At 41.3% G+C, this 26,033-nt stretch overlaps 1 protein-coding gene across 5 annotated transcripts in view; it reads right to left on the reverse strand.

Moving 5' to 3' along the window:
- Positions 1 to 26,033, reverse strand: part of raph1a (Ras association (RalGDS/AF-6) and pleckstrin homology domains 1a) — a 136,498-nt gene that overhangs the window by 35,175 nt on the left and 75,290 nt on the right. For 2 of the 5 annotated variants that reach the window (XM_069196334.1, XM_069196333.1), the window contains 5 exons: positions 17,317 to 17,436; positions 14,870 to 14,972; positions 13,282 to 13,871; positions 7,616 to 7,699; positions 3,733 to 3,807 (listed from right to left, as the gene is read on the reverse strand). In XM_069196334.1, coding sequence (XP_069052435.1) covers positions 3,733 to 3,807; positions 7,616 to 7,699; positions 13,282 to 13,871; positions 14,870 to 14,972; positions 17,317 to 17,436 — 972 coding nt within the window. The remainder of the gene's footprint in view (positions 1 to 3,732; positions 3,808 to 7,615; positions 7,700 to 13,281; positions 13,872 to 14,869; positions 14,973 to 17,316; positions 17,437 to 26,033) is intronic. The other 3 variants (XM_069196336.1, XM_069196335.1, XM_069196337.1) reach the window with 3 other exon arrangements.

Consider the following 26,033-nt stretch of genomic DNA (forward strand, 5'->3'; position numbering starts at 1 on the left):
TTACCAGCAGTGTTCTTATTTTCCCCCCCAAATCTCCAGATCAACAGTGCCAGCTGTGCCTCAGGAAAACATTTCGGCCCAAGGAAACCAAGAGTAGGCAGAGAAGGCGTCTTTCACGGCTTTCGCGACGGGACTCCACGCTGGCGCTGTCTGGCTGCCCGCTGGCGGAGGTACCCCCTCTGCAACCCAGCACCAGCTGTGGAGCTCCTGGAACGTGCCGAGTCACTCCGCCTAATCCCCTTACACAAAAGTGTGCGGGCAGCTTGTATGCTGAAGGGGGGTGGGGTGGCACAGACACATTATCACTGAACCCAATCAGGTAAAGAGCAGACGATTTCAGCAGCCAGCTGTGTAGAAACGGATTCATGGCTTTTAGCAGCGGCGGGTTTTAAGGTATTAAGACCCAAGCTTCTAAACCCACCCCTCCTCCCGGACTGATTTTCTGCTTTGATGCCTTAGCAAGCATCAGAGATTTAAACAGAATTAGCAACATATCAGAAAAAGTCCACAGAACCTCTTCCATGCCTTAATACTGAAATCTAAACAGTGTTAAAGTGTTAAAAAGGTGCTTTGAATGTAACTATTTTTCTGGCAAAGATGCCAATGAACTGGTTTTGCTATACTCTGAAAATAGAAGCTTTGAAGCTCTTACAGATTGCTTATTGTTGTGTGCAGAATTTCATGTTATGACTTACATGAGCTCAGTTGGGATTGCCATTTAGATGTGTGAACATAATGCTTAATCTCCTTACAAAAGGAACAGAAAATGTCCTTCTGCTTTTGATTAGATAAGCAAGTCACACGGCAGAGGTGACGATGTACATCAAACGTGTTATAAAACCTGGACGTTTTGCGGATTTTTTTTCCCCTCCCCTCTTCAGAGAGAGAAGTTATTTCACATGAAAATAACAGAAAATAAACCTGCCAGGTTCGACTTCAAAGCGCAAGAGATCTGGCGTTAATCATTCCGCTAACTGCTGTGCTCGTTAATGCAGTTCTTCCTTTCACTGTGCTGTACAATCCCGAGATTCTGTTCTAATGAGAAATGCACACTTGGCACTAAAAAGGCAATTTAAAAACATTCTACGCAAAAGAGCCTTTCTTGGCAACAAAGAAGCAGAGTGCAAGTTATTTACTGTTTACAGATAAGCAGATAATGCTTATAGGATTTTAGTGCAAATTAGATAAATTGTACTTCGCATGTCTAAAACGAAATTGGGGTGTGAAGTACTAATCCACTTGTTCAGCCACACACCCCCCCCTCAAGAGCTGAAATTAAGCACCTTTAGCACAGACGACAACATCATGTCAGGTTTGATCAGTGCCGTTAATTATTGATGACAAAACCGCTCCCAGTCCTTCATCATGCGGTGCCTTAGATAATACCACGCTGGGCAGGTGTAGCCCCCTAAAGGCATAATGGGAGGTGCCGGGGGCTGTCAGGTGTTGCCGTCTGGTGCGTGAGAGGAGTAGAAAGAGGCGCACACATGCCAGAGAAAGAGAGAGACAAAACGGGGACGGGCAGGCGAGAGAGAGAGAAGGAAGGAAAAGTCCTGATGCCGCTTAGCGCTCTGAGCCAAAGAGGATTAGAGCAAATCAGCTGGCATACACTGCCACTCTTCGGCGAGCCAATCACATCAAATATTTCAAGCAGAAAGATTAAAACATTTCGATATTGCAGCTGGCCGAACCCATTTAACACTTGCACTGCAGAGTACGGTAAAAAATATCATGACCTAGGCTGGATTTAAACGTTTGTCAATTATTTTACCTTAATATGTGCTGAAAATGAATCTGTAGTAGAAAGTGCCAGCACTGCATGTCGCACCAGACTTTAAAAAAAAGCACAGTATTAGTAATTATTTCAGTTGCCTGTGCACTGCTTTTCTATGCATTTATATTATTGAATAACACCACTTATGATCTACTGATCATCAAAAGAAACTTGGCACTATTGCTGCATGCACAGTATGAAGGGAAGGAGGCAGTGTGCAAGACAAAAGTGCTACATATAGTTTTGGAAGCAAAACTTCAAAGCGGTAGTTTGCAGAAAGAAAGATGGGAGAAAATGAAGAGCAAAGACAAAGTACTTCACATTGACACCACCTTTGAGTCGCTGTTGAGTGGTAAAGTCTTCTAACCGGCTCCCGTTTTGAGAGCCTAACGATTACAATTATGATTCCCGTGTTCTAGCTTGGCCGTTATTGGCACGTGACAGAAGGTGCCGCGGTCTATCCTGCAATCTTGGCATGGGTGCCTGAGCCGCTCATTCACTGCAAAGCCGGTTTCACTCTCTCAGTCCCATTTTCCAGTATTCTGGCAGGAGTCCGTGGAAGCCAGGCACTAAAACCAGTTTCGAACAGCCATCTCTAAAAGGCATCCTCACAAGTTGTTCTCTACTGGAGACTAGCGGATCTCATCAGATGCAGTCCTTCGTTTTCCAGTTAATTCACAAAGAAACACTGCTGAGAAAGCAGACACCTCTTTGAAACTCCCAAACTGTGAACACCATTCACGAGTGCTCTCATCTAACACGGGGGGGGGCACCTCTTTCATTTGGAGTCACCATGAGTGAAACGGGCAAAAGGAATACACCAGTAACAAAAACCTTTGCATATAAAATCTTATAATGGTAAGTACGGGAAACGGCATGCACCTGGACACTCTCATGCAACATGTCAGGACACTTCAGGAAGACGCCAAATAATTTAAATGCTGCAGCATCATGGGATCACGGGAGGTACACTCACGAGTTTGGTGGGAAGGGATGTTGAAATGCACAGGACAAGTGCATTTGTGGTCTTCTGGGAGTGAGAAGGAGTCTCACTGGAGGCATGCAAGGAGCAGGAGAGGGTGGCACAGTGATGCACAGAGTGTAAGGACAGAAGGAGGGTGAAAAGCAGAAAAAGAACAGATGACTGGTAGCTGAGACAAGCCCCTTTCTCCTGATGCCTGTAATTTAAAGCTATTTTTGTTTTATTTGTGAATTAAGCGATAAAGCATTTATATTAAAGCACATGGAAATGGAAATGGTACCATTTTGATTGGTTTTCTTAAGGTACCAAAACAAATTTTATTTCACTGACATATAATGTATAGGATAGGATTAGAGAAGTTTTTTTTAGTATTAAACTAACCTTGCATGACAATAACCGTTTGCCACACAATTTCTACTTCACTCAACACTTGCAGCAACCTGTTGAAGCTATTTAAAAGACAGATTTGGGCACGTGTTTAAGTTAAGAACAAAGAAATGAGGATTGATCAGTTTGGATACCATTCTGATGATACTGCAGGGCCATATTCAGACTTAATTCTATGGATGTGTGGCTCATTTAACATCATATGGAGATTTAACTACATCCCCGTATGCATAGACTCATGCAAAAGTCCAGCAAATAATTTCCTTACAGGGACCTAATCTATTATCTATTAACTGCTACCAAGAAACTGCAGCCCAAAAGTATCCAGTATGGGATTCTCCTATAGATAGAGTCAATAATAAATCAAAGTGTTTACATCAGCCCTGAGTTAAGAAAATACTGCTTCACAGAGGTGTGTGCACAGCTGCTGTAGCAGGCAAAGTTTGGAAACAGCACTCACTAACGTTCACTGTTCCAAGCCTGGCAACATGACACCATGAAAAAGGGGCGGGCTCACAGGAGGAAGGGGTGGGGTTATGCACACTACCTATAGAGCAGAATCACATGCAGCAGAAGAGGGAGATGTCACCTTGGTCAGCAAGTGAGAAGGCTTTCCTGCAATGTTTTTCAGAATCAGGGAGGTTTCCCTGTCCAGATAGGAGTGCTTGGTGCAGAAAAAATAGGAAATAAAAGACAAGAGACATTAGTGCAATGATTCTTAAAATTTGTTTTTTTTAAAAAAAGTGTGAAAGCACAGACCCAAAGCATTCTGGTACCGATCACAATCATTTACACTTTGCAAAGAAGCAACCCCAACAAAGCAGCAATCCTGTACCATCTGGATGAAAAAATAAGGTCATGTTCTGACTGCAAGGCATTCATTTAAAACTGTTTGAAAGGGGATCGCTATGATTTAAGCCCAAGACAGAAGATCAGGAGGTTAGCAGGGATGACAGATTCCATGATGAAAAACAGAAGGAAGCTAACGTCTCTTGTTTCAGGTCTGAAAAAAGTTGCTCCAACAATTTTTTGCCCTTTCAGACTGAAGACCATTGTCTGTTATTCAATAATACAATAATTATATTGTATTTTCACAAGCATATGCATCGTACAATGCAAGAATAAACTAAGTACGAGCAAACTGTTGAAGTGCTATTTAGAAATCAAAAAGACCAACATTGTTTTTTTTGCAAAAAAAATTTGCCTTTTAATACTTGCATCCATCTTTGGTTAGTAGCTTATCCTGGTCAGAGCAAGCAAGAGTCTATCCTGACATATGACACATGAAGGTGCATATGACAGCACATGCCTGATCTCTCTCATGGATGGGACAACAGTCCAACCCAGAGCCAAGGAGAAAGGGGGCAATTTAGAGAAGCCTAGCCAGCAGATCTTTGGATGGTGGAGATACTGGATTCCCTAAAAACATGCAAATGCCACACAGACAGAAGAATGATTCTGGAATTGAACACAAGGGTTCGGAGGCAGCCACACCACATACATTAATTTTCATTATTTAAAAACACAAGTTACCACGCATTAAAAATACCTGGGAAGATTTTGTCTTAAGTTGCAATGATTTCATGTTCAATGCCTAGGACAGCGCACTGACCACCTTTGCACCACTAAACATAAATCGTTTTGAATCTTGACTGTCTTACAGTACAGACACCTGTAGGAGGAGCTCCCTGTGAAAAACCAAAAACCCTCCAATCTTTGGAAGCAACAAGAAACAGAATACATTTATTTTTTTAAGTGGCACTTTTTTTTTTAGATGAGTTTTATGATCTATGGTCCATATGGAAAACGCACAGTTGTGAGTACAGGACTGCTGCTTCTCCCATACAATGTTATTTTCAAAAGAAAGCTTGCCATTATGATTCTGGCTTTACATTGTGATTCCCTCCCCTATCCCCCTCCCACCCCCCCCATACACATACACACAACAACAGAAACCCAGGCTAGGAAATGCAGGCCTTCCTAAAACCATCCCTGGAAGTTAAGGAATGCAGCTTCTCAAGAGCCGGAAGAAAAAGAGGCCTGGCACCTTAGAAACTAGCTAATACTGCACAAGCTCGATTACTTTAATTGTGTAAAATGACCAAGCAAAAGACACCAGTGCCAGAGATCAAAGAAGAGTTGTGTTATAATTCAGAACATCAGACATGTTACAAGAGGTTGCTTTCTGGCCTCTGAGTTATCTAGCTGCTTGAGACTGATTGATCCAGGGACTTCCTCCAGTACTTTTATTGAACTAGTACCCTAAAGTAGGGGTTAGTCGTACCTGCTCCCCACATTTTAAGGATGCTTAATCAAAAGCTTCACCGGGTAAAATGGCAAGTTACCTACTATCAAAACGCTCTTTGCTGCATTTTTCGTTCTGCGGATTTTCTCTCCTCTGATAAATGTGCACGCCTCAACATTCAAGTGTGAGCCCTCTGAGGGAAAAGCTACGCATCACCTTAGCTCATTGTTTTTCTGAAACAGCGACTGTTGAGAAGATCTCCTTCAGTGCTGTCAAACTGAAAAGGACTTGAATGTTGGAGGGAATATTAAACAGATTTCACTCCCCCCTCCCCTTACTAAAGATAGAGGAAATGTGGGTTTTTAATTCTGAATAAGCATTAGATAAACAGCCAATGAGGCTAAAACATAAAAATAACAGTATCACATAGGTAAGCTCTGACACTTACTGTACTATCACCAAAGTGAAAGTACTTTTCCTCACTCCCTTGAGCATTAGGCAGAAGAACTAATCCTAAAACCCACAGTAACTGGCCTCAGCTGGTGCTGAGATGACCGCTTTCTCAGAGAAAACTACAAAAAAAACAGGCTGCAGACTAACTTTCAAAGATGTATACACCTTACCAGGTGCATACCATTATACATCGGTGTTTAATTTCTTCAAAATATGACAAAAGTCCAGTGAACATCCATTATTAAACCCTGTATTAACCTTCACTCAGTGATATCTATTAGCATTGTAACTGTGATAAAAAGGCAAAAAATTATGCTCGTTTCCTTTGCCTTAAAACAATACACAGACAGTTTTGTCAACTGGAATGGCTAATAAGACAACAATTAACTTACCTTAAGATCTCAGTCAGATTCCCTCTTTTCCTGTACATTACATCACTAAGAAGCTCATTTGAACTACTTTCTTCTTATGTTTTGTCTGAGATGTATAATGGCTCAATATACCTTAACATTTAGTTAAATGAGGTATATTTTATCATTTTTAATCTGATGAAGAGGTGTGATTTATAAGAATTAAACCAGCAGAGACAAGAAGGACAGACATTCTTCAAGCCACAGCATATACTGTAACACATTAATGAAATGTCTCTGCACAATTTTGTCTTTCTCATTCCTCTTTGAAAGTTTCTATGGTTCATTCCCAGTTGCATGACATCAGATTTTCATACCCGATGGTTTCAAATCAAATGAACAGATTGACCTAATCCTGGAGTCCGAACCGTGGGCACATAATACCATAAAGATCACTGCTAAGGCACCTGTTAATGCAGCTACTGCCAACTGCTCCGATAGTAACCTTAGAAGAGAACTGTGCTCTGATGCACTGTATTAAAAACTGCTGGGAAAGCATTTTAGAAAAATGAGCCTCCCAACAGCAAGACTAATATTACACTTTCGTAACTGTTGCTTGCCCTTCTCACACCTGACAGCACTTCCTGGTTGTTGTCAACATTTGTAAGCAGATTTAAAACTTTTCCAATTAGTGGTGGGGGGGATGAGCTCCACCTTTAACGACTACGCACGCATACAAGCCTCATCAGTTGACTTTGTATTATTAGGAAAGCTACCGGAGGCCAGGCATTTAATTTTGCTTGTGAATTTGTACCAAAGAAATCAGATTTCTTTCTCCTCAATGTTTTCATCCAACAGCTGCAAGTTCAAAATATAGACCCCTACCTATCTTACATGCCACTATATATCATTTTATATTTATCACCTTTAATAACAATATCAATTATGGGATATTTTTAAGAGAAGTGCAAATAAGTGTTATTCACAATTACGTTCTCATCCTGTGTGGAAGAGTCTATTTAAAAACGGGTATTAGTTTTTTGTTTCTATTACGTAGCTGGCAATAGGCAGGAATTGTGTTTTTTTTTTAAGCATCAACCAGGTGTGTCCTTTATGCAAACAATTGTGCCAATTACCAAGTATAGTAAACCATTTAAATGCCCTTTTAATCAAAATAAAATGCTTACTTCTAAAAAAGAACACAAGATTGACATCTTGAACGCTCTCACAGGAAACAAAATATTTTCTTTTGATGTTGTTCCAGGTTACAATCAGGTTTAGAGGAGTTACCAAGAATCTTGACCAAATCATGCAATCCCAAACTAGAAACGGTTACTTCTGTGCAGGGGTGGGGGGTTAAGAGTCAGGCGTGAATAAAGAGGCAGAAGACACTGAAGACACTGCACACAATCCTGCAGACTTACAGTGTTCAGATCCACTTCCACTTCCTCCTGGGCAAAGTCAAGATGGCGCCTGACCTGTTTACTGGGCCGTCGCAGAGGAGCATGCTGGGAAGGTGGAGGAGTGAGAAAGTGGGGAAGATCACAAAGAAAAGGGAGGGTGCAAAAAGAAACCTTTTAGGCATGCAAGAGGAGGAAACAGGCTGCAGTTAACCAGGCTCGGATTCAGTCTATCATCTGAAGGCCAACGTCTAGATTGAGAATCATTTACTGTCCTTCAATAAAGGGGTTCAAAAAGTGCCTTGTACAGAGATCTAAAAAGAGCTGGTTGCTTCAGATTGTGCACTTACTAGCTTTCAAAGGAGTATATTGAGGACTCTTCACCAATTAAGAACCTTGATGGTCAATTTTTAACCAATTTGTTTACCAGACTGATGCCCAAAGTGTTCTCAAAAAGGCTAAGAATTTTGTAATGACAGACTCTTGCTTCCAGAGTTTATAAAACTGACGTGATTTAAGGGAAAAAGCAAAAATCGGTGTTTTGTGGGGGCATTCAGACCAGGATTTATAAGGTGGATAATGCCTGTACAGTATATGGAAGAAAAAAAAATTGTTCAAAGCTGTGCAAAAGATGTACAGGCCGGCCACCTGCAATGTATTTAAATGGGATCATTTGTAGAAACATTACTGTGGGGAAAAAAAACATTTATTTTTCGAGAGGCTGCCCCACATTATTATTTCCATTTTTTAACATTAGTTGGTCTCCCTCTTCGTTTCTAATTTAATCCTCCATTGCCTGAGCTGCTGGAAGGCTATTACCTCTTCTATGCATGATTGGAATCAACTTGTAATAACCACTACACGTAAGGGGGCATCTGTGATGTTGTGAATGGCTTGTGCTTACTGAACGTGTAACGCTGACTTTAAATGAAAAATGATGGTATCTGTCCTTGAAAATAAAACACCACTTGAGGATGAGCAACAATCTGTGATCTGCCATCCTGGCTGCCTGACTGTTCTCAGTGACCGTTCATTATGGTGAACTACAGGTGTCGGCTGGCAGATACAACCAGTACCACTGGCCCCCATGAGTTACGCAGGGGGCTGCTGGCTTACACTGGGTTGGTTCAGCCCTGGAAAATACCTACTGTACACTGCAACCTTAAGAGATGCTTTCTCCTTTAAATGGAAATAGAACCCCTAAATTATCGATTCTCCAGACGCTGAGCCCCCGCAAAATAGCTGAATTACTTTATTCTAATTCATTAGCATTAAATATTAACTGCTTCTTCAAATCTTATTAGGAGATGTCTTGTGGGGATTGCTCTAAAGAACTATTTGAATTTGGTGTTAAATCGTGACTCATTAGCAGATATTCTACAAAACATACTGACTTCTTGAAGTGGACAATATTATTTTTATTAATATTCTCAGGATTACTTCAAGACCTTGGGCCTAGTTGCAGGTCTTGACATTAGGCGTAGAAGAAGTCTGAATAACAAGGTAAAACTAGAATATGCCACATTATATCCTGTCTTTCACTTGTCTGTGCATCATTTCTTTCATTTATCATTCAACACAGCTTGTGTTATATTGTGTATGTGCGATACATGATTTCAAGGCTCTGACTTACAGTGATCAGGCTATCTGATTTGGAGCTGTATACGTCCGACCAGATTCATCAAACGATGGCGATATTTACTGCTGTAGATGGAAACATACCGTAGCTTTGAGGAAACCCCCAGATCCCTGCTTTCAGTTAATGGTACAAGCTGCAGGGGTAGACACCAGTCTGATTTTTTCCTTTAACAAAAATAGCACAATCATCTCTGTCAGAGTAGGACCTTCAGAAATTTTGCCTACTCCGGACAAATATGTTCTTATTCTGCAAAGAGAGATGAAGTTGTGGGACGTCAAAGTTAAGTCAGAATCTTGTTTTCTACGTCTGTGTCTTCTTATAGTTCAAATGTTATACAGACAGCTATAGAAGGGAAGTTGGCATCTTTGCCTCAAATTTCTTTTCAACAGAAGAGAACTGCCTGGGGTGCAAGAATCAGCCTTTCCAGCAATTGCAGGGCTTAAAACGTCGTGCAAATTGATCACTACGCATTAAGATATAGGACGGGGGTAAAAACTGCAGCCTGTACTCAAGATGAAGACAGGATTTCGAGCCTGCCTGCAATGGGGGTGGGAGAAACAGTCAACACCTGTTTCCTGGAGATAGGTGTTGTTTGAATGGCAAACATTCACGCATGCAGTTATTTTTGCAACCACACCAACAGTACAGTGCAGGAGTTACCTCTTCACGTGCAAGATACAGTTATATTTTTAAAATCATACTTACCTGAAAAACTCCCTAAAAAAACCCTTTTAATAAAGGTCTTTCCAATAGCATGCAGAGTGAACATGCACAGCAGGGTGTTCCTCATTAAGAAAAGAAAGCCCATAAATCAGAGAAAAAGAGAGACCAGACAGAGCTTAAAAAAATAATCAAAGGTGAGTGGCAATAAACTGGCCTACTGAAGAGCTGTTCCCAACCAAACCTGTTCCTAATCTACACTGCTAAAAACACCAGAGCTTCCCTCTGGCAAACACTTCGAAATAGAGCAGTTCTAGTAAAATGCAATGCAAAAACACCATGTTGCTACAAGATGTAAGTCTCTTACATTTGTCGATAAGCTCGATGAACTCAACACACTCACTCTCAAAGTGTGAGCGTGGCCATGATGACACATCGATCGTGATGCGTCTGCCTGATATCGGTCCCGGGTGCTGGAGAAACGCCCGTCTCCAAACCCAGTGGTGACAGTAACCTGCAGCTGGCATTTCTGAGCCCGAGAGAAACCTCAAGGATACTACTGCATTAACAGCTGATGTCTTGAAACCCAGTGTACTAACTAAATGTGCGCTAATTACCATCACTTAGTCCTCCAAAATATGAACCAAGGTATGTCACTCTTCTTTAATAATATTCCAACACCAGCATTTTGGGCAATTTAACTGAAATATTGTAAAAATGTGTAAGAGATTAAAAGGTACATACTGTATTCCAGCATGCATATATAAAGTACAGTTCTTCAGCTAAAGGACTAAATATCAACCAAAAAAGATTGCCTTTCTTCTTCATTGCTCAGCATCCTGATGAGTTTTAAAAGTCCACTATCCTTCAAGACTTCAGCTTCAGTTTGGGTAAAGCATCCCCTTCTCAGGATTCGCCAGCTATAGGATTTTTCAGCACCTCTGATATTGGAAAGATAGCCTCAGACAAAACCTCTTCTGGTTTTAAGTGACTGTTTAAATACAGAAGGTATCAGGGCAAGATGATTAATTCAAGGCTAGAACTGTTCACATTGGGAAAAGTCCCTACACAAATTCACAAGCAGTACAAATCCTTCAGTCAAAATCCCATGGAACTAGGGCATTCATTGTGCTGACCTCAAGCAGAAATAAAACTAATAAGGGAACGATGCTTCCTTTCACCGAGCTATTGTCATCGATAGTTAATTGATGTAATGCAGATCAATAGAGGGGAGGAAACCGAGCCGCTACTGCAGGAAAAGCCCACAGCAGTTAGGCTAACTTTCTGTTTCCACTGCTGGAGGTGCATAATGGAAAGAGCTCATAAACTATCCTTCCATTTTCTGACCGCTTTATTCAATACAGGGACATGGGGTTGCTAGAGTCTATTCCGGCAAGCAACGGACACAAGATGGGATACACCAGTCCATCACAGGGCACACAACCCAGGACCAGTTTGTCTGTTCTTCCCATGTTGACATAGGTTTCCTCTGGGTTACCTGGGTTCTCCGATAACCTGTGAAAACTCAAACTCCACGCAGATAGCCAGAACTCAATTTTGAGAGCGCTTCAAACCTTTACAGCGCTGACAAGTAACATCAAGTCAAAATGCAGAACTGAGCTGTGCCCCATTACTGATCTAGCTGACACTTACAGTATCCGTGCCCAGTTTCGTTTTTTGCCTCCTAAAGTCGGTACTTGCCACATCAAAAATGACAGAAAATCGCTGACTCGCACTGACCGCTGGTGAGCTCATTAATGCATGTCAACAGTCTTATTCGAGCCAGAGTCTTTCAGAGACTTCCATAATGGATGTAATAAATGATAGCTTCCTGTTTTCCCACTCTGCTCCACTCATATCTGTTACAGTTTGAGAGCTATTGTTTGCCACAACATACCATCTACATGCATTTATCTGTACTGCACTGTACTCTGGGGTATTACTGAATTACCCCTCCCTCCATATATGCATTAGTAATCACCTCACTACTAGAAACCTATACTTCTCTATTCCTGCAAGGTATTATCCTTATGCTGATATCTCTTTCTGATTTATTGTCATAATGTATGTTTTGTTGGGAGACGGGTACAAGTTTATTCCATGCTGAAAAGAAAAGAGACAACGTTCCACCTGTGGAGCCTTCTTCAGGTCTCAGACGAAGTGTTTTCATTTCAGCATAAAATTAACCTTTACCTGTTCCTTTGTAGCCAACACATCCTGATGCAGCTGCCTACTCGAACTTCATGCATTTTGTTTGTCCACTTATTGCATTGATAGTATGTTGCCCTGTTTTGGGATATCTACAAAGCAAGTAATTAGAATAGCTTAATTCTTCACAAATTATTATTTAGTTTCTACAAGCAGACACATTTGAACCATTAAAATTGTTTCCAATTTTTTTTATGTCCTCACATGCGTTACTCTTCCAACCACAAAATCTACTTTATGGAAGATGCAAAACTTTTTCTGTTTGTATTGTAAGCTTACGGACTCAATCTGACTCTCATCGCTTGACTGTAACAAAACACATCTGAGCTTTAGACCCACGTTAACAAATCATATTTACATACATACAGAGCTCTTAGATGTCGTAAGTCTTAGATTAAATCAATGTTTGAGCCACCGCATAATGACACATTGCAAACAAATCACAATGTGAGAATTTTAAATTAATTTTTAAGTGGGTTTAAAATGCACAAAGCTATGGCTGGCACAACTAAATATTTACTGAGGGCGAAAACAAGGAACTCTTGAACCGATATTAAAAGCAACTCAAAATACTTCTGCCAGCTCCTTAGAATTCAACCGCTTGTAGATTCCAATTTGTATTTATAGGATTAAGTCAGAAGTCTTCCAGATTTTCTAACAAAATTTACAGACACCCTCTAGATCATGGAAGGGGAGTTCTAGTCCTAGAGGGCCTGAGAGTCCCCTGGTCTTCATTCTAAGACTTCAATTACATTCAGAAACTAAGTAGACTGCTTTTTAATCAGTCGTTAACTGAAAAAAGTACTGTATCAAGTCCTCAAAGCCCTGAGTTACCCATTTCCCTGCCCTAGACTGTATAAAACTGTACAGACCTTTTCCCCACAAGACGGAATTCTGTGTTTAAAGAAGCCTGCTCTTCCTCAGGGCTGTTTGGCCAGTTGTATGGGGAAAATAAAAATATTATGAAACTGGGTTGCAGAAAATACAAAGCCACATAAGCCAATTACTTATGTACTTTAAAAAAAAAACCCAAAGAGTGTCTCCTTCACTCCGCCTGTAAACAAGGTACAAACAATGAGCACGACTGAATTCTGCTGTGGAAGTTTGAACCTGAAACCCCCCTCCTGGGGGAGAGCGAGGGAGTACAGCGCTGGTTACCAAGGGACTGTGGGACGCCACGTACCTCGGAAGATGGCTGCCCCTGCTGCAGCCCTTCCAGCTCGGGCGGCCGCAGCACCTTGTCGATGTCCAGGGAGTCCATGCTGGACGCGGCCGAGGCGACGCTGGAGCGCGAGGAGTTGCTGATGGAGCGCGCGTCGTGGTCGCTCACGGTGCCCGCCGAGCCGGTGCGGCGGTGGTGGTGGTGGTGGTGGTGGGGGTGGTGCTGGTGCGCGGCCGGAGGCGGCAGGCAGAAGGAGGAGGAGGAGAAAGAGGAGGAGGAGGAAGGGGGGGGCGGGCTCTGGCGGGCCGCCTCGTCCATGCTGAGCGAGGCCTGCTCCAGCTGCGCCGTGATGTCGTCCAGGGAGAAGTTGGTGGTCAGCGGCTTGGGCCCGCGCACTGTGGAGGAGGGCGAGACCCTGGCGCTGCTGCTGGCGCTCCTGGCGCTTCCCTGCCGTCCGGCAGGCGGCTTCTGCCGTACCTTCCCTTCCGCGGTGCCAGCCGCCTTGGCCGTGCTATTGGGTTTGGACCCGATAGTGCTCAGTTCCTGCTCGATCGAGCACAGGTCTGCCATGAGGGCATCCAGGTCCACAGCATCTCCTTGATTTAGGGCCTCTGGAAACACACACCAAATCCGTGAGCATTTTCACTAAAATTCAGGCCAGAATTTTGGGGGGTTTTAACCGACGGTAACGGTACGCGTCGACCTCATCTGAAGGCAATCCTGTTGGGAAAAGGGGACTGGGCAGCAGACGTTTGAAAACCCCACAGAAAACGTCACATCCTACTCAAGCTGTCCCCGCTGCTTGCAGAGCCCGACGGGGGGTTCTTAATATTTTGGCGAGTGGGCGTACGAGCATAAGTCCAAATTCCCATTTTTCTTACGGCAACGTTCCCAGATGTGGGACAGCATGGAGTAAGAACGCGTGATTTTGAAGGAGGAGGAAAAGGAGAAAGTGTGAATCGGGATCGTGCTTAACAGGATTAACAGAAAAGTTCAAGGTGTTGACCATACTGATCTTACAGAACAATATAATAATGTCCTTACATTTGTATAGCGCTTTTCTGGACACTCCACTCAGAGCGCTTTACTGGTAATGGGGACTACCCTCCACCACTACCAGTGTGTAGCCCCACCTGAATAATGCGACAAGAGCCGAAGTGTGCCAGTACACTCCCCACACACCAGCTATCAGTGGGGAGAAGAACAGAGTGAGGAAGCCAGTACATAGATGGGGATTATTAGGAGGCCATGATTGGTGGGGGCCAATGGGAAATCTGGTATTGGCACTGGGGATAAACACTATGGGATTTTTAATGACCACAGATGGTCAGAGCCTCGGTTTTACGTCTCATCTGAAGGATGGCGCCTTTTTACAGTAAAGTGTCCCTGTCACTATAGTGGGGCATTAGGACCCACACAGACCGCAGGGTGAGCGCCCCCTACTGGTCCCACTAACACCTCTTCTGGCAGCAACCTTAGCTGTCCCAGGAGGTCTCCCCTCCAGGTACTGACCAGGCTCGCACCTGCTGAGCTTCAGTGGGTTCCCAGGTGTGAGTCGCAGGGTTTTGGAAGAGAAACGACACGGTAGAGATGAGGCGAACAAACTCACCGTTAATGTTGTACATGGAGAAGCGGTAAGAGAAGTTGGCAAGGTTGGCCTCTTGCCGAAGAGGGGACTTCCTCACTTTTTCTGGCTTTCCATCATCCAAACTCTGCCAAGAGAAAACATGAAACACATGTTCCATTTTGCAATGCATTCAGCCACATTCAAGACTCAACAGAGCTCTGGAACAATTAACATGAGACCAAGGATGGTTTTAGTTTTTAATAGGTAATCCTGGAAGGGGGTCTACAACTGCGTCTATCTGTCTGGATCTTTTAGTATCCTGCCAGCACTACTGTTTCTCATACTGCGCTCAAAGCAAGCCTGCACTGTTTTTCTGGGGCATTTCAGTAACTCGCAATGACACAGCCGAGCACATCTGCCAAAACCCAAACAAGCTTCGCCGAGGTGCGGAGCTGTTCAGGAAATGATCAAATGGTCACGCACAAGACTTTGACCATTTCACTCCACTGCTGCAACAATGTGCAGTATGTTAAATCACTACAGAAGTGCGAGATGTCTAGTGTAAATGGGCTGAGAGTGAAACGTGTTGCTCCCTGCTCACTACATGCGACACCCACACAGGATGTACCGTATGATAAAGGTAAAAATAAAAACTTTATTATGGCAAATTGTGATAATGGAATGGTAATACTGTGGAGGCTCATTGACAATTCAACTTTAAAACACCCACGAGTTATACTCCGATCTGATCAGGTAAAAAGAAACAATGGCACTTTATGCACTCAGAGCAGTACGGCAGCACCACAAAACATATTACAGAAACCCTAATTCAGTTCGATATAGATCTCCGTTAATTGGTCTCATCTAACAGAATGGGGTTTCAATAATAACAGTACATTTGTCAAGCTTCTTGGAAAACGAATTAAATCACCACTGCATAGGAGATAAATAGGAGAGGCTAATTTTTTTAAAACCTGTTCATTGCAATTTAAATAGCCACAATTATGTACTTGTACACTTCTTGTAGCTTAACAAAATGTTCACACAAATATGGTGTAAGTAGCACAGATGAATGAGAAAACACTATACTGTACTGTATATCATGGTATTTTTCCATGAGTATATCAATAATGTTGGGGGAAATACTGCATCAGAATAAGGTTGCAACACTAGTTGAAAGATGCCTTTAATAATTTATCCATCATTGTTTTTCTCTCATTGATTCCTACAGATTTTCATTTACTTTGGACATTCATGTTCTCAGGCAGCATGAGCTATGTAACCAACACTTCTTCTCCAGGCTGGAAACAGATTGAAAACAGTTCGCAGAATTGAGAAAGAAGTACCAGAGTATAGCTGCTCGACTAGCACATTAACATGCAGTTTCAAACCAAAACAACTCAGTGTGACTATTCTCCGAGACCATAGTTGCAAAAACTATTGGTTATAGCAAAAATATTGGTTATAGCCTCAATATAATATCTCAGTTAGAGATTATTAGTAGGAAGCGAAGAATGTTAATGACGGTTAACATCATGGAGCCTGATTTGGGGAAAAAAAGCATGATAAATAAGGTGCTTTCTGAAAGCAGCATTGATCAAATGATGAATTTTGAAACAGCACATTGACTAATTCCTGCTGCGTTTTTAATAGGATCGCATTGAAAAAGCAGAACAGTTCAGACAAGCCAGCTCCATAGGTATTATTGTTCCATGTCTCATGCGTAGCTGATAATTCATCTCTGCATATAAACTAGAAGACAGTCCTGAGAACTATAATTATTATCTTCTTTGCTATAATTATAGCTGGTAATATAACTGTCATAGCACTATCTAGACTCCTCGCAAACATTCACAAATCTAGTCACCTTATGAATTGCATTTGCCAGCTGGGTTAAATGATGTTCAAACACATCTAGCAAATTTGTTGGCAACAACGCGATTTGGAGAGGGTCCTTCTGCGCTTAGGAGGGGATTTCCACAATTATCTAAAGATTCTCTTCCGTAGTCGTGGGAAGAAAGATGACAAATGAAAATGTAACGAGCAATCTCCCCTCCTCGTTCCAATTCCGCTAAACGTCTTCCAAGTAAAATGTTTTCTCAAGGGAGAGTTCAGAAAAGGCCTGAACAACTGGACAAGTTACTGTATGGTTTCGGGTCACAGAGAAGAGGAAACGGACTACTCCAACTGAATTTCTAGAGGGTTGCTTTTAAACAGAAATAATGTTCTGTTTAGATCACCTCCAACCAAGCGAAATTCATGCACACTTATCTTTTTTAACAACAAAGCATTTTGTTTCATTAGAGTGCAGTATAATGCATTTGCCAAACCCATATTCATGGTTTTCACTGTCTTTTGCTCCTACTGATCCTCAGTATGTAACCAAGTCATTCATTAATCAAACTATTACTTGGTTAAATTGAATCTTTTTTTAATACGGCTGTCAATGGTTTTGGAATCACTGCACTGAAAAGTGGCGCGTCGCTGACCTGTGTTAGTTTGTCCAGCTCGCCGAGCCACGCTCCAAACATCTTGTCCAAGTCCTGGTCTTCTTTGTCACTGTCTTCCTCCGCAGCATGATCCAGCTCCTCATCTGACAGCTGCTCCATCTGCAACACAAGCACACAAATCATCACCACGGCAACCCGCCACAGAATGAGAAACTGAGGCCTCGGCCTACTCTTTACCATTTGCGCCCTGGATGAGCAAACTGGGCTTCAGCTTTCCTTTCTCCAGCTTATGTTTTAGGCACAGATCGCTTGACTACCCGTCAAGAACTCCTTCACAAAATGACTTGGAACACCTTTGCATACATGACAAGCTCCAGCAATTAAAAACTTTTATTTCACCCTGGACGATCAATCATCATAATTAAGCAAACAGATTTCAAACAAAAGGAAACATGTGAGAGGTATGTCTAAACAACCAGTATTTCTTGTAAATGACCAAGAATGAACTACATATACACACACCGTGTTACACATCTAGCAGAATGCCAATAACATATGCTTATTTTATTTATTACCAGATCTGAACAACTAGAAGCACTGTATGTGAAATCTTCCACCTGCATTTAGCTTTTAAGCTAAAATGGTATCTTCCTGAAGTTACACTGAGGGTAAATTGTGCAGTGACTGGCAATGGGTTTCCAGGGGATGTGCCTTGGTCTTTAGAAATCAACAACAACAGAAAAGCCATTTCACATGCTAATAAGAATGAATAAGGACGAAGCAGTGATTAAAAAGGTTCTCACTTCCTACCTCTTATTTACTGAAAGTGAGAGTATCACTACTGGATCCCTCCCCAGTTTTCCACCAAGAGCAGTTAGGGGTCAGCATTTCTGTGTCACCTCAGGCTGCTCCAATGCATTCCTTAATTGGTCAGAAACTGCATGTCTATAGCATATGGGCTTTTAGCACAGTACTTCACAGAGTATAAATGTTACTGAAAAACTGTTTAAATTACAATAACTGCAGAAACTCTATGACAGTCTTACAAATAATTACAAAATGAAATTAGATATGTCAGCACAACCCTTGAGGTCATTTGAAGCTAGACAATCTGTCCGGTTTGAGTAATTCACAAGCTAGATCAGAAAGGCAGATCTCTCTGGTCTAGGAGGAGATAATCTTTCATAGGGCAGTGGCATGTTTTAAATAGCCAGGTTCTAAAGTAACAAAGGAACATTATCTTTTCATCCAGTGCACAAATGTGCTCAGCAGTTTAGAGATGGGATTAAAACATTCAAGGAGGGAATACTTCCTTAAATCAGCCTTTTTAGAAAGTTGGGTTAGTCCACTACTTCGGTGTAAGGTACAATATTTAGGACAGAGCATGTTAGTAGAGCTTGTGTTGCCACAGTGTTATTGCCAGGAATAAATTAAATGCTCAGTCTCACACATTTGAGCTCAGTGAACAGCAGGTACAGCAGTACACGCCTTGTCTGTCCACACATGAACAAAAGGCTAATTTTTTTTGTTTTGCTGACATGAACACTGAAACTGCTGGCCCTGATAAGGTCAGGTCCCCAGCACTATATAAAAGAGAAGGCCGTTAACAAGACCTACAGCGAACACAACCTTTTACCTTTGGCAGAAACGCTAATGTCTCCACAGCATTTTTTTAAAAGACCATTTTTGAAACTCTACATAATTTCCTTAAGGCTTATGTAGTTACAAATCCCACAAAATCAAGCCATCTCCCCCTACCCTGCAGGAGTTAGAACTCCAGCAGTTCTAACTGAAAAATCAGTCTCTGAAGGATGTACAGTAGGCTGTTTGCTTCACAGAGTATGGGATACAATTGGCGAGGAGTGAATAAAGAAAAAAAAATGTTTAACAAACGAAAATTTGAGCATCCATTACTATTTTTTTCATCATCGGCTTAACTTAATTCTTTCGAGGCAACCATTTTTAAATAAGGTGGCTAACCTTGGGCCACATGTCAAACTGGTTTGACAATGAGTTGATTCAGACTTCGGGGAAAAATTGAATTTTGACCCATTAAGCAGGCAATTGGGTGTGTAACTGAGAACATATCTGAAAAGAAAACCTGAAAACCCTGCGACACCTGAGAAAACTGCTGCACCTTTCACAAACGATGATCTAAGGGTTGATCTTTAGGGCTGTGTCTGTTCAGGCCCACAGACAGACACCTGTGGACACCAAGATTTCTTTGGGATACAATTTGACAATTGTTTATTGCGAAACACTGTTGCCAACACAAAAAGAAAGATAAAACCAGTCTTATTTCTCGAACACTGTCCCAAAACCTCCATATAAATGCATAAACTCCAGGTCTTCTCAAACACTAGCACATATTAACACCACACGAGAGAGACAGTCTAACAAGATTTGAAGTTATTGCGAATGACTGACAACCCCGTTTGAGACCTCTGACCCCTCTATGAGATTTTCAACAAAGCTAACTCCAATAAAAGCCATGCCTGGGAGGATGAGAAGAGCACCGTCGCTACTGTATCAATCCTTATCACAAGAGACTGCCACTGAGCACCACTTACATTTCAACACATCAAAAAATCTTCAAGCTCTAAGTGGATTGTCTAGGTTTCGGTTTCTTCTTTCAAAAAAGGGCTGCTAAATCATTACGCTGCAGGCTGCAGTCTTATGGGTCTGTCTCTGTATTGTGCGGACTTGAGATAATCCTGTCAGAAGCCCTTTTGTTACTAAATAAGCAGGGCAGGATGTCAGATGAATACTAAATGAGTGTAAGTGTGGGTTGTTTTTAAAAGTGCACCTGTTAGTGCAAAAAGGTCACCAAGATGACATTTATGGCTATCATAACTGGCAAGGAAAAATAAACACCAGAATATTAATACCAAAGCATGAATGGTAACCTTTTTAATCATTTCAGAGGGAACAATTGGATTTTTTACAGTGTTTAAATGTTAACAATGCACACAGAAAAACTAGAGTTTTGACAAGGATTAATTTGAATTCTGTTATCCGTTTAAAAAAAGGTAATGCTTCTTTGGCAAAATATTTATATTTATTTTTGTTTTTCTTTATTTATAAAAGGGGATAGATACATAAAACATTTAGCTACCTGTATCTTCGTTAATATTTTCTGAAGTTTATAAATTTGATGTTTTTTGGAACCTCAAAATTGATATAGATATAAATATTGGTATAGATATAAAAACAGCAAAATTTGTCTACACAGAAATGCCACTTAATTTCCTTTAAAAAAAAACTTAAAATTGGATCTTAATAGGCCATGGAGTGAGTCCAGGTTAGCTATTATTAAATATTTCTACATTACCTGTATTCTAAGATTGTGTTCCATAATATAAATCTCATTCAGATGTCGGTGACTCTTTAATAATTATTTTCCTCGGAAGAATTCCTTGCACATTTTGGCAAAGGGAAGTGCTGTAATTCTTGAGAATCTATTTTCAAGACAATTTAATTTACACCACAGTGAAAAACACATCATTTACACCTGGCTGTAGCACAAAATGGATAGCTGTACCAATCTTCTGTTCTCCAAGAGCAAAATCAGGCAATATCTGTCAGTCTTCATGATATACGTACTAAAAGGTAGGACCAAAACACCCAGAATTAGAGAAAAGACAAGTCATTATAGTAGTAATTCTACTTTCCCCCCTATTTCCAGGACTGCTTTGTAGAAAAAAAGTGAAAAAAGCCAATACTCATTGGCAGATTTGTTTTAAGATTTTGTTAATTATTACGGTGACAAAGGTTTGTAAAGACAAGCCAATTAACCAGAAAAAAGTGCTACACTACATACAAACTTGAGAAACTAAACCTGTTTTTCCAGATATACTGTAGTTGAGCTTGTTCTTTTCTGCTTTGCCCTGCATTTCAGAAGTTAACTTACCTTTGTATTTTTGTATTTTAACTTACCTCGTATGTATTGCCCAGCAAAAAACAAAAAATATTGAATCATTCAAGGCCCTACATGAAATGATTATACAATTCCTACATTTTTGACTACAGAATGTTTAGCATATGCAATACATGTACTGTATTACTCTTGAGCTTGCAGCAAAAAATTGGCTCTGTTGTTTAATATTCTGCAATGGATTAGTGCCCTCTGCTGACAAATAACACAGCCTCCCCATATGCTAATGTTTAGAGATGCAGTCTAATATACAAAAGCGAGAACTTGTCAGTTCTGACAGGTTCACAATCTTCAAAAGCTTAATATATATTTTTATCATATACATGCAGTACCTCTTGGGCACTCACTTCTTTTTTAAAAACTGCATTAATTACTGTACAGTGACTGAATGTTTTAATGATTATTTATGAAATGGAAAATATTTCCACAATCGCCCCTGCAACGTGCACATGGGACTTATGTTTTTGCAGCTCTTGATTCTTTTAAATTCTTCTGCTGTAGCTTGATTGCTTGTCATTAAATATGCATCAGATGTCTGATCACTCTCCAACTCAAACCTCTGACAATAGTCTGAAAAAGAGCACGCTTACACTTTAAGAAAAGCACTGTGGCCACATGAATGGGATTTCTGACTCATAACACTGAATTATCTTTAATCATGAACAGACTGTAGATTTTGTTTTGTAATCAAATGCAGAAAAATAACTCCAAATTCTCCCAACATAGGGAAATTAACTTTTTGGTCTCCAGTTTAGTGATTTAAGATCTCTTGAATTGCTTCAGTCCATGAACACCCATTCCAGGACAGTAGTTGTGTAAGCAGCCTGCCTGACAGTGATCTCCAGGAGACTGATCAAAATGAGTTTCTCTGTGACTAGTTTCTTTGTGGACTTTGATGTTCATCTCTTCACAATTCTGATTTTCAGAATGCTGATCTTCTCTAATACTTAACAGTACTAGTACTGTATGTCTCTCATCTGTGCTGAAATTTTTTACTTTACTGTCCGTTTTCTTAAATCCAGCCTTCTAAATTTAAATTACTGCAGGTCTCCAGCTTTCTGTAATTTCAGTTTTGTTAAGAGGTAGGCATAGGCTTATTCACAGTTTCTTTTTTCCCCATCTGGAAATGGACCATTTTCACAGAAATAGGTGATCCTTAGACACACTGACTCCATCTTGCTTTCGCTTTCCATTGAAATATTTGTATCCTAACTGGCAAAGAAACATTACAGAACTCGTGAGACAGAAGCGGCGACAGAGCGATTGTCTTCCTTTTTTCCCCAAACAGCTTGCTTAGCTTTACATAATTTTCATAATATAAACATTGCTGGCTTTAATATTTCCACAGAATGAAGACTGTCAAGATTCATAAAACAAAGATGAGCCCCCTTATGTTTTCTGGGGAAAACCCAATGACTCCAGTTCTCGGAAGTTTACAATAATGACCTTCTCACAGAGTCTGGAGTTCACGGATTCAGAGAACACCAGGCCAATGCATGGAAAGCTACTGTCCCATGCTGCACTCTACACTGTAAATATATATTTTGTTCTTTCAGATGAATAACTATTCCAAATGAAACCCTACCTGTGGCGCTTTTTAAATGGAAAATGAATGCCATCTTCAGGCCCCATGATGCTTAATTCTGATGCAGTCAAGCAAACCACATCTTCCCCGAAGCTGAAAACTGACACGGGCCCGTTAAATAGGTTCTAGCAAGGAGGTTGACACATCAAAGACGCAGAATACAGGAGAACGCTATTTTTATTCTTGCAGAGAAGAAACCAGGACAGGATGTTTCAAAGCCCAGCAGTATAATTTCTTCCCTTAAATGATGGCGTCCCAACTTGCAAACTGCTCTCTCAAAGCTCATCAATAACTAACCTCATAGATGACATTCAACTGTAATTAATAAACTTTTCAAAGTGATATACGTGTACATTTTGGCAATTCCCTGGTGACCTATTTGGTGCCCTGGGCGCATTCCTCTTTGTTTGGAAAGAAGAGACTGGGAAGATGAAAAGTGAGACATAAATGTTTCCAAATGAATAAGGCATGCTGTTGTTTACTGCGATCCAAATTACATGTGGAAAAAGGTCATTGTTAATGTGGCTTAATCCACTTAAATGCCACCTGCAAGCTCAATAATTATCTGAAATGCAATTCACCATCAGCCTCCTCTGAAGCAGTTAGCTCCTTGTCTTGAGTGTTCTTTTCCAGGGGAATTTTAGTTTTTCGTAAGCAGCGTTCTTTATGCCTTTCAGTTTTGCAGCTTCTCACTACTTAGGAGATAGCAGGGTAGTGTTTAACTGAAGGGGGAAAAAAAAAGATTCTAAGACTTTAGTCACAAAACTGAGTGGGTTTCTGATCTGTGCATCAGTGAAGGGAAGGAGCCAGTGAGCTGTCAGAGGAGGAAATACAAATTGCAAGCTATTTTGTTGCCCACAACAGTATGATGAGAATTCACAAAACACGGACATAGAATATTCTCTGTGAATTATTCAGAGAACGTTTTCTGCCACACTTGGTTTTAGTGTCCCTTTCCTAATAAGAGTTACAAATGTGATGATATGTGTTCCCACAATATTGTACAACTTCAGACTTTTTGACAGTCACTGCTGGGTACATTATGTCCTGAATGGACATACTACAAATTCAAGGTCTGTTAATAAAGCCCCATGCTTTTTTTCGCTATTCTTTTGGACAGTACAGGCTTAACAGAGCCCTCATACTGTTATGCTGGTATAATATTAGTTAGCCTTTTTATAGCTTCTGCCTACTGTAATCAATTAATTTCTCACAGATCCACACTCTGTAATTTAAACCTGTAACTCACTCTTTTATGCCTGAACCAATATTTTTAACTGACACCTGCACAGGCAGATGGCACAGATAATCATGAATTAATGACATACCTACTGTAGGGAGAAGGGAAAGCCCAGGTAGACTGCTACAGCTGGAAGCAGTTAAGACAGACTATGATTCATCAGCTCACATTTCTTAAGACAATTTGTCCACTAATCACAGCATGACTACCAGGGAAAAGGTTTGGGGTATTTTAAATTTACAACGCAAGTTTAAGCTTATCCGACTTTCAATCACTTTGGTTTGTCTATAGAAATAATGCTATGGCACAGATCACCAATCCTTGAAATCTACTATTATATACTACCAGACATCACAAACTTGCTTCCTTCATAAAAAAGGAAATATCAACCAGACTATTCAGAAAACTTGAAAATATGGGCCAATAAAATGGTAGAACTATGTTACTCAAAGAATCTGCTGAATCAATCTCCTTTGTGCTTCCTTATGCTAATAACCAGGATGCGGACGTCTCTAGCCAGAGTGGAGCTAAAGGCTGCTGAGAGATGGGCAGTAACTATTTCACAGTTACTGCCCATAATCATCCAGCAGCCATATCACCCTGCAACTCACAACTGGCAACCCACTGAAGCTCAGCAGGTGTGAGCCTGGTCAGTACCTGGATGGGAGACCTCCTGGGAAAAACTAAGGTTGCTGCTGGAAGAGGTGTTAGTGGGGCCACCAGGGGGTGCTCACCCTGCAGTCCATGTGGGTCCTAATGCCCCAGTATAGTGACGGGGGACACTATACTGTAAACAGGCCTTCGGATGAGACGTAAAGCAGAGGTCCTGATTCTCTGTGGTCATTAAAAATCCCAGGGCGTTTCCCGAAAAGAGTAGGGGTGTAACCCCGGCGTCCTGGCCAGATTTCCAATTGGCCCTTACCAATCATGGCCTCCTAATAATCCCCATCTATGAATTGGCTTCATGACTTGCTCTCCTCCCCACTGATAGCTGATGTTTGGTGAGCGTTCTGGCGCAGGTGGATGCTGCACATTGGTGGTGGTGGAGGGGAGTCCCCATTACCTGTAAAGCGCTTTGAGTGGAGTGTCCAGAAAAGCGCTATATAAGTGTAAGCAATAATAATAATAATTATTATTATTAAATACAGCCATCATGAGCATGCAAGATAGTTGGTCTGGGCTTGGATCTGACAGGACTGGACTGCTCACTTTGAACCCGGAAAGAAAGGCTAGTAAAAAGACTCCCACAGTCCATCCTGCGGATTACGGATCCATTCATCTCCAGAAGAGAAAACCCTAATGAGAGACAAGAGCGCCCCCCTGCTGGCACAGAATTGGGAGAATCGCTCCACATGCCTCTCAAGAAACCGTATATAAAGAATTTAAAAAACATGGTTGGTCAACGGTTTGTTGTCTAGCGTCTGTGTGGTGTGGACAGCCAAACCTAGCGAACACGCCTCATGGTCCCAGCCATCGGTGGCTTGGGTTGTCTAGCTTGCTCGTGGCACAGAGCCCAAGACAGGGTCAACCACAGCAGTATTTGTGCCCATAGTCCTCAGCAAGCCACGGCAGGAAAGTTCAAAGACGGACCCCCAGCGAGTCACAGGGAAATGGATGATTTCCGTCCAGATATCCTTACTAATGCGTCAAAGAGAAACAGCGCCAGCAAACTGAATCCTGTGAATTCTCCTCAGGAAGCACTACATAAAACTTATAAACTACTACACTTATAAAGACGCAAAAATGAATACCTACAGATGGATAAAAAAAAAGTCAAATGTGGTACAAACCTATATCTACAGTTGGTAACCAAAAAACACAAATATTTAGATGAGGAAGGTAATTACTTTTGCTAGATTTATGGAATGAGATGCAATATGTTTTTTATTTTGATAATCGGTCCCAAGACTGGGACAAAGTGAAGAATCCCATATTTGTACTCAACCCAGCCTTGTTAACTTTGCACGTACAGAGAATGAGAGAAAGGCAGTATCAAA

Source organism: Lepisosteus oculatus, chromosome 12 (genome assembly GCF_040954835.1).
Source record: "Lepisosteus oculatus isolate fLepOcu1 chromosome 12, fLepOcu1.hap2, whole genome shotgun sequence".
Lineage (NCBI taxonomy): Eukaryota > Metazoa > Chordata > Actinopteri > Semionotiformes > Lepisosteidae > Lepisosteus > Lepisosteus oculatus.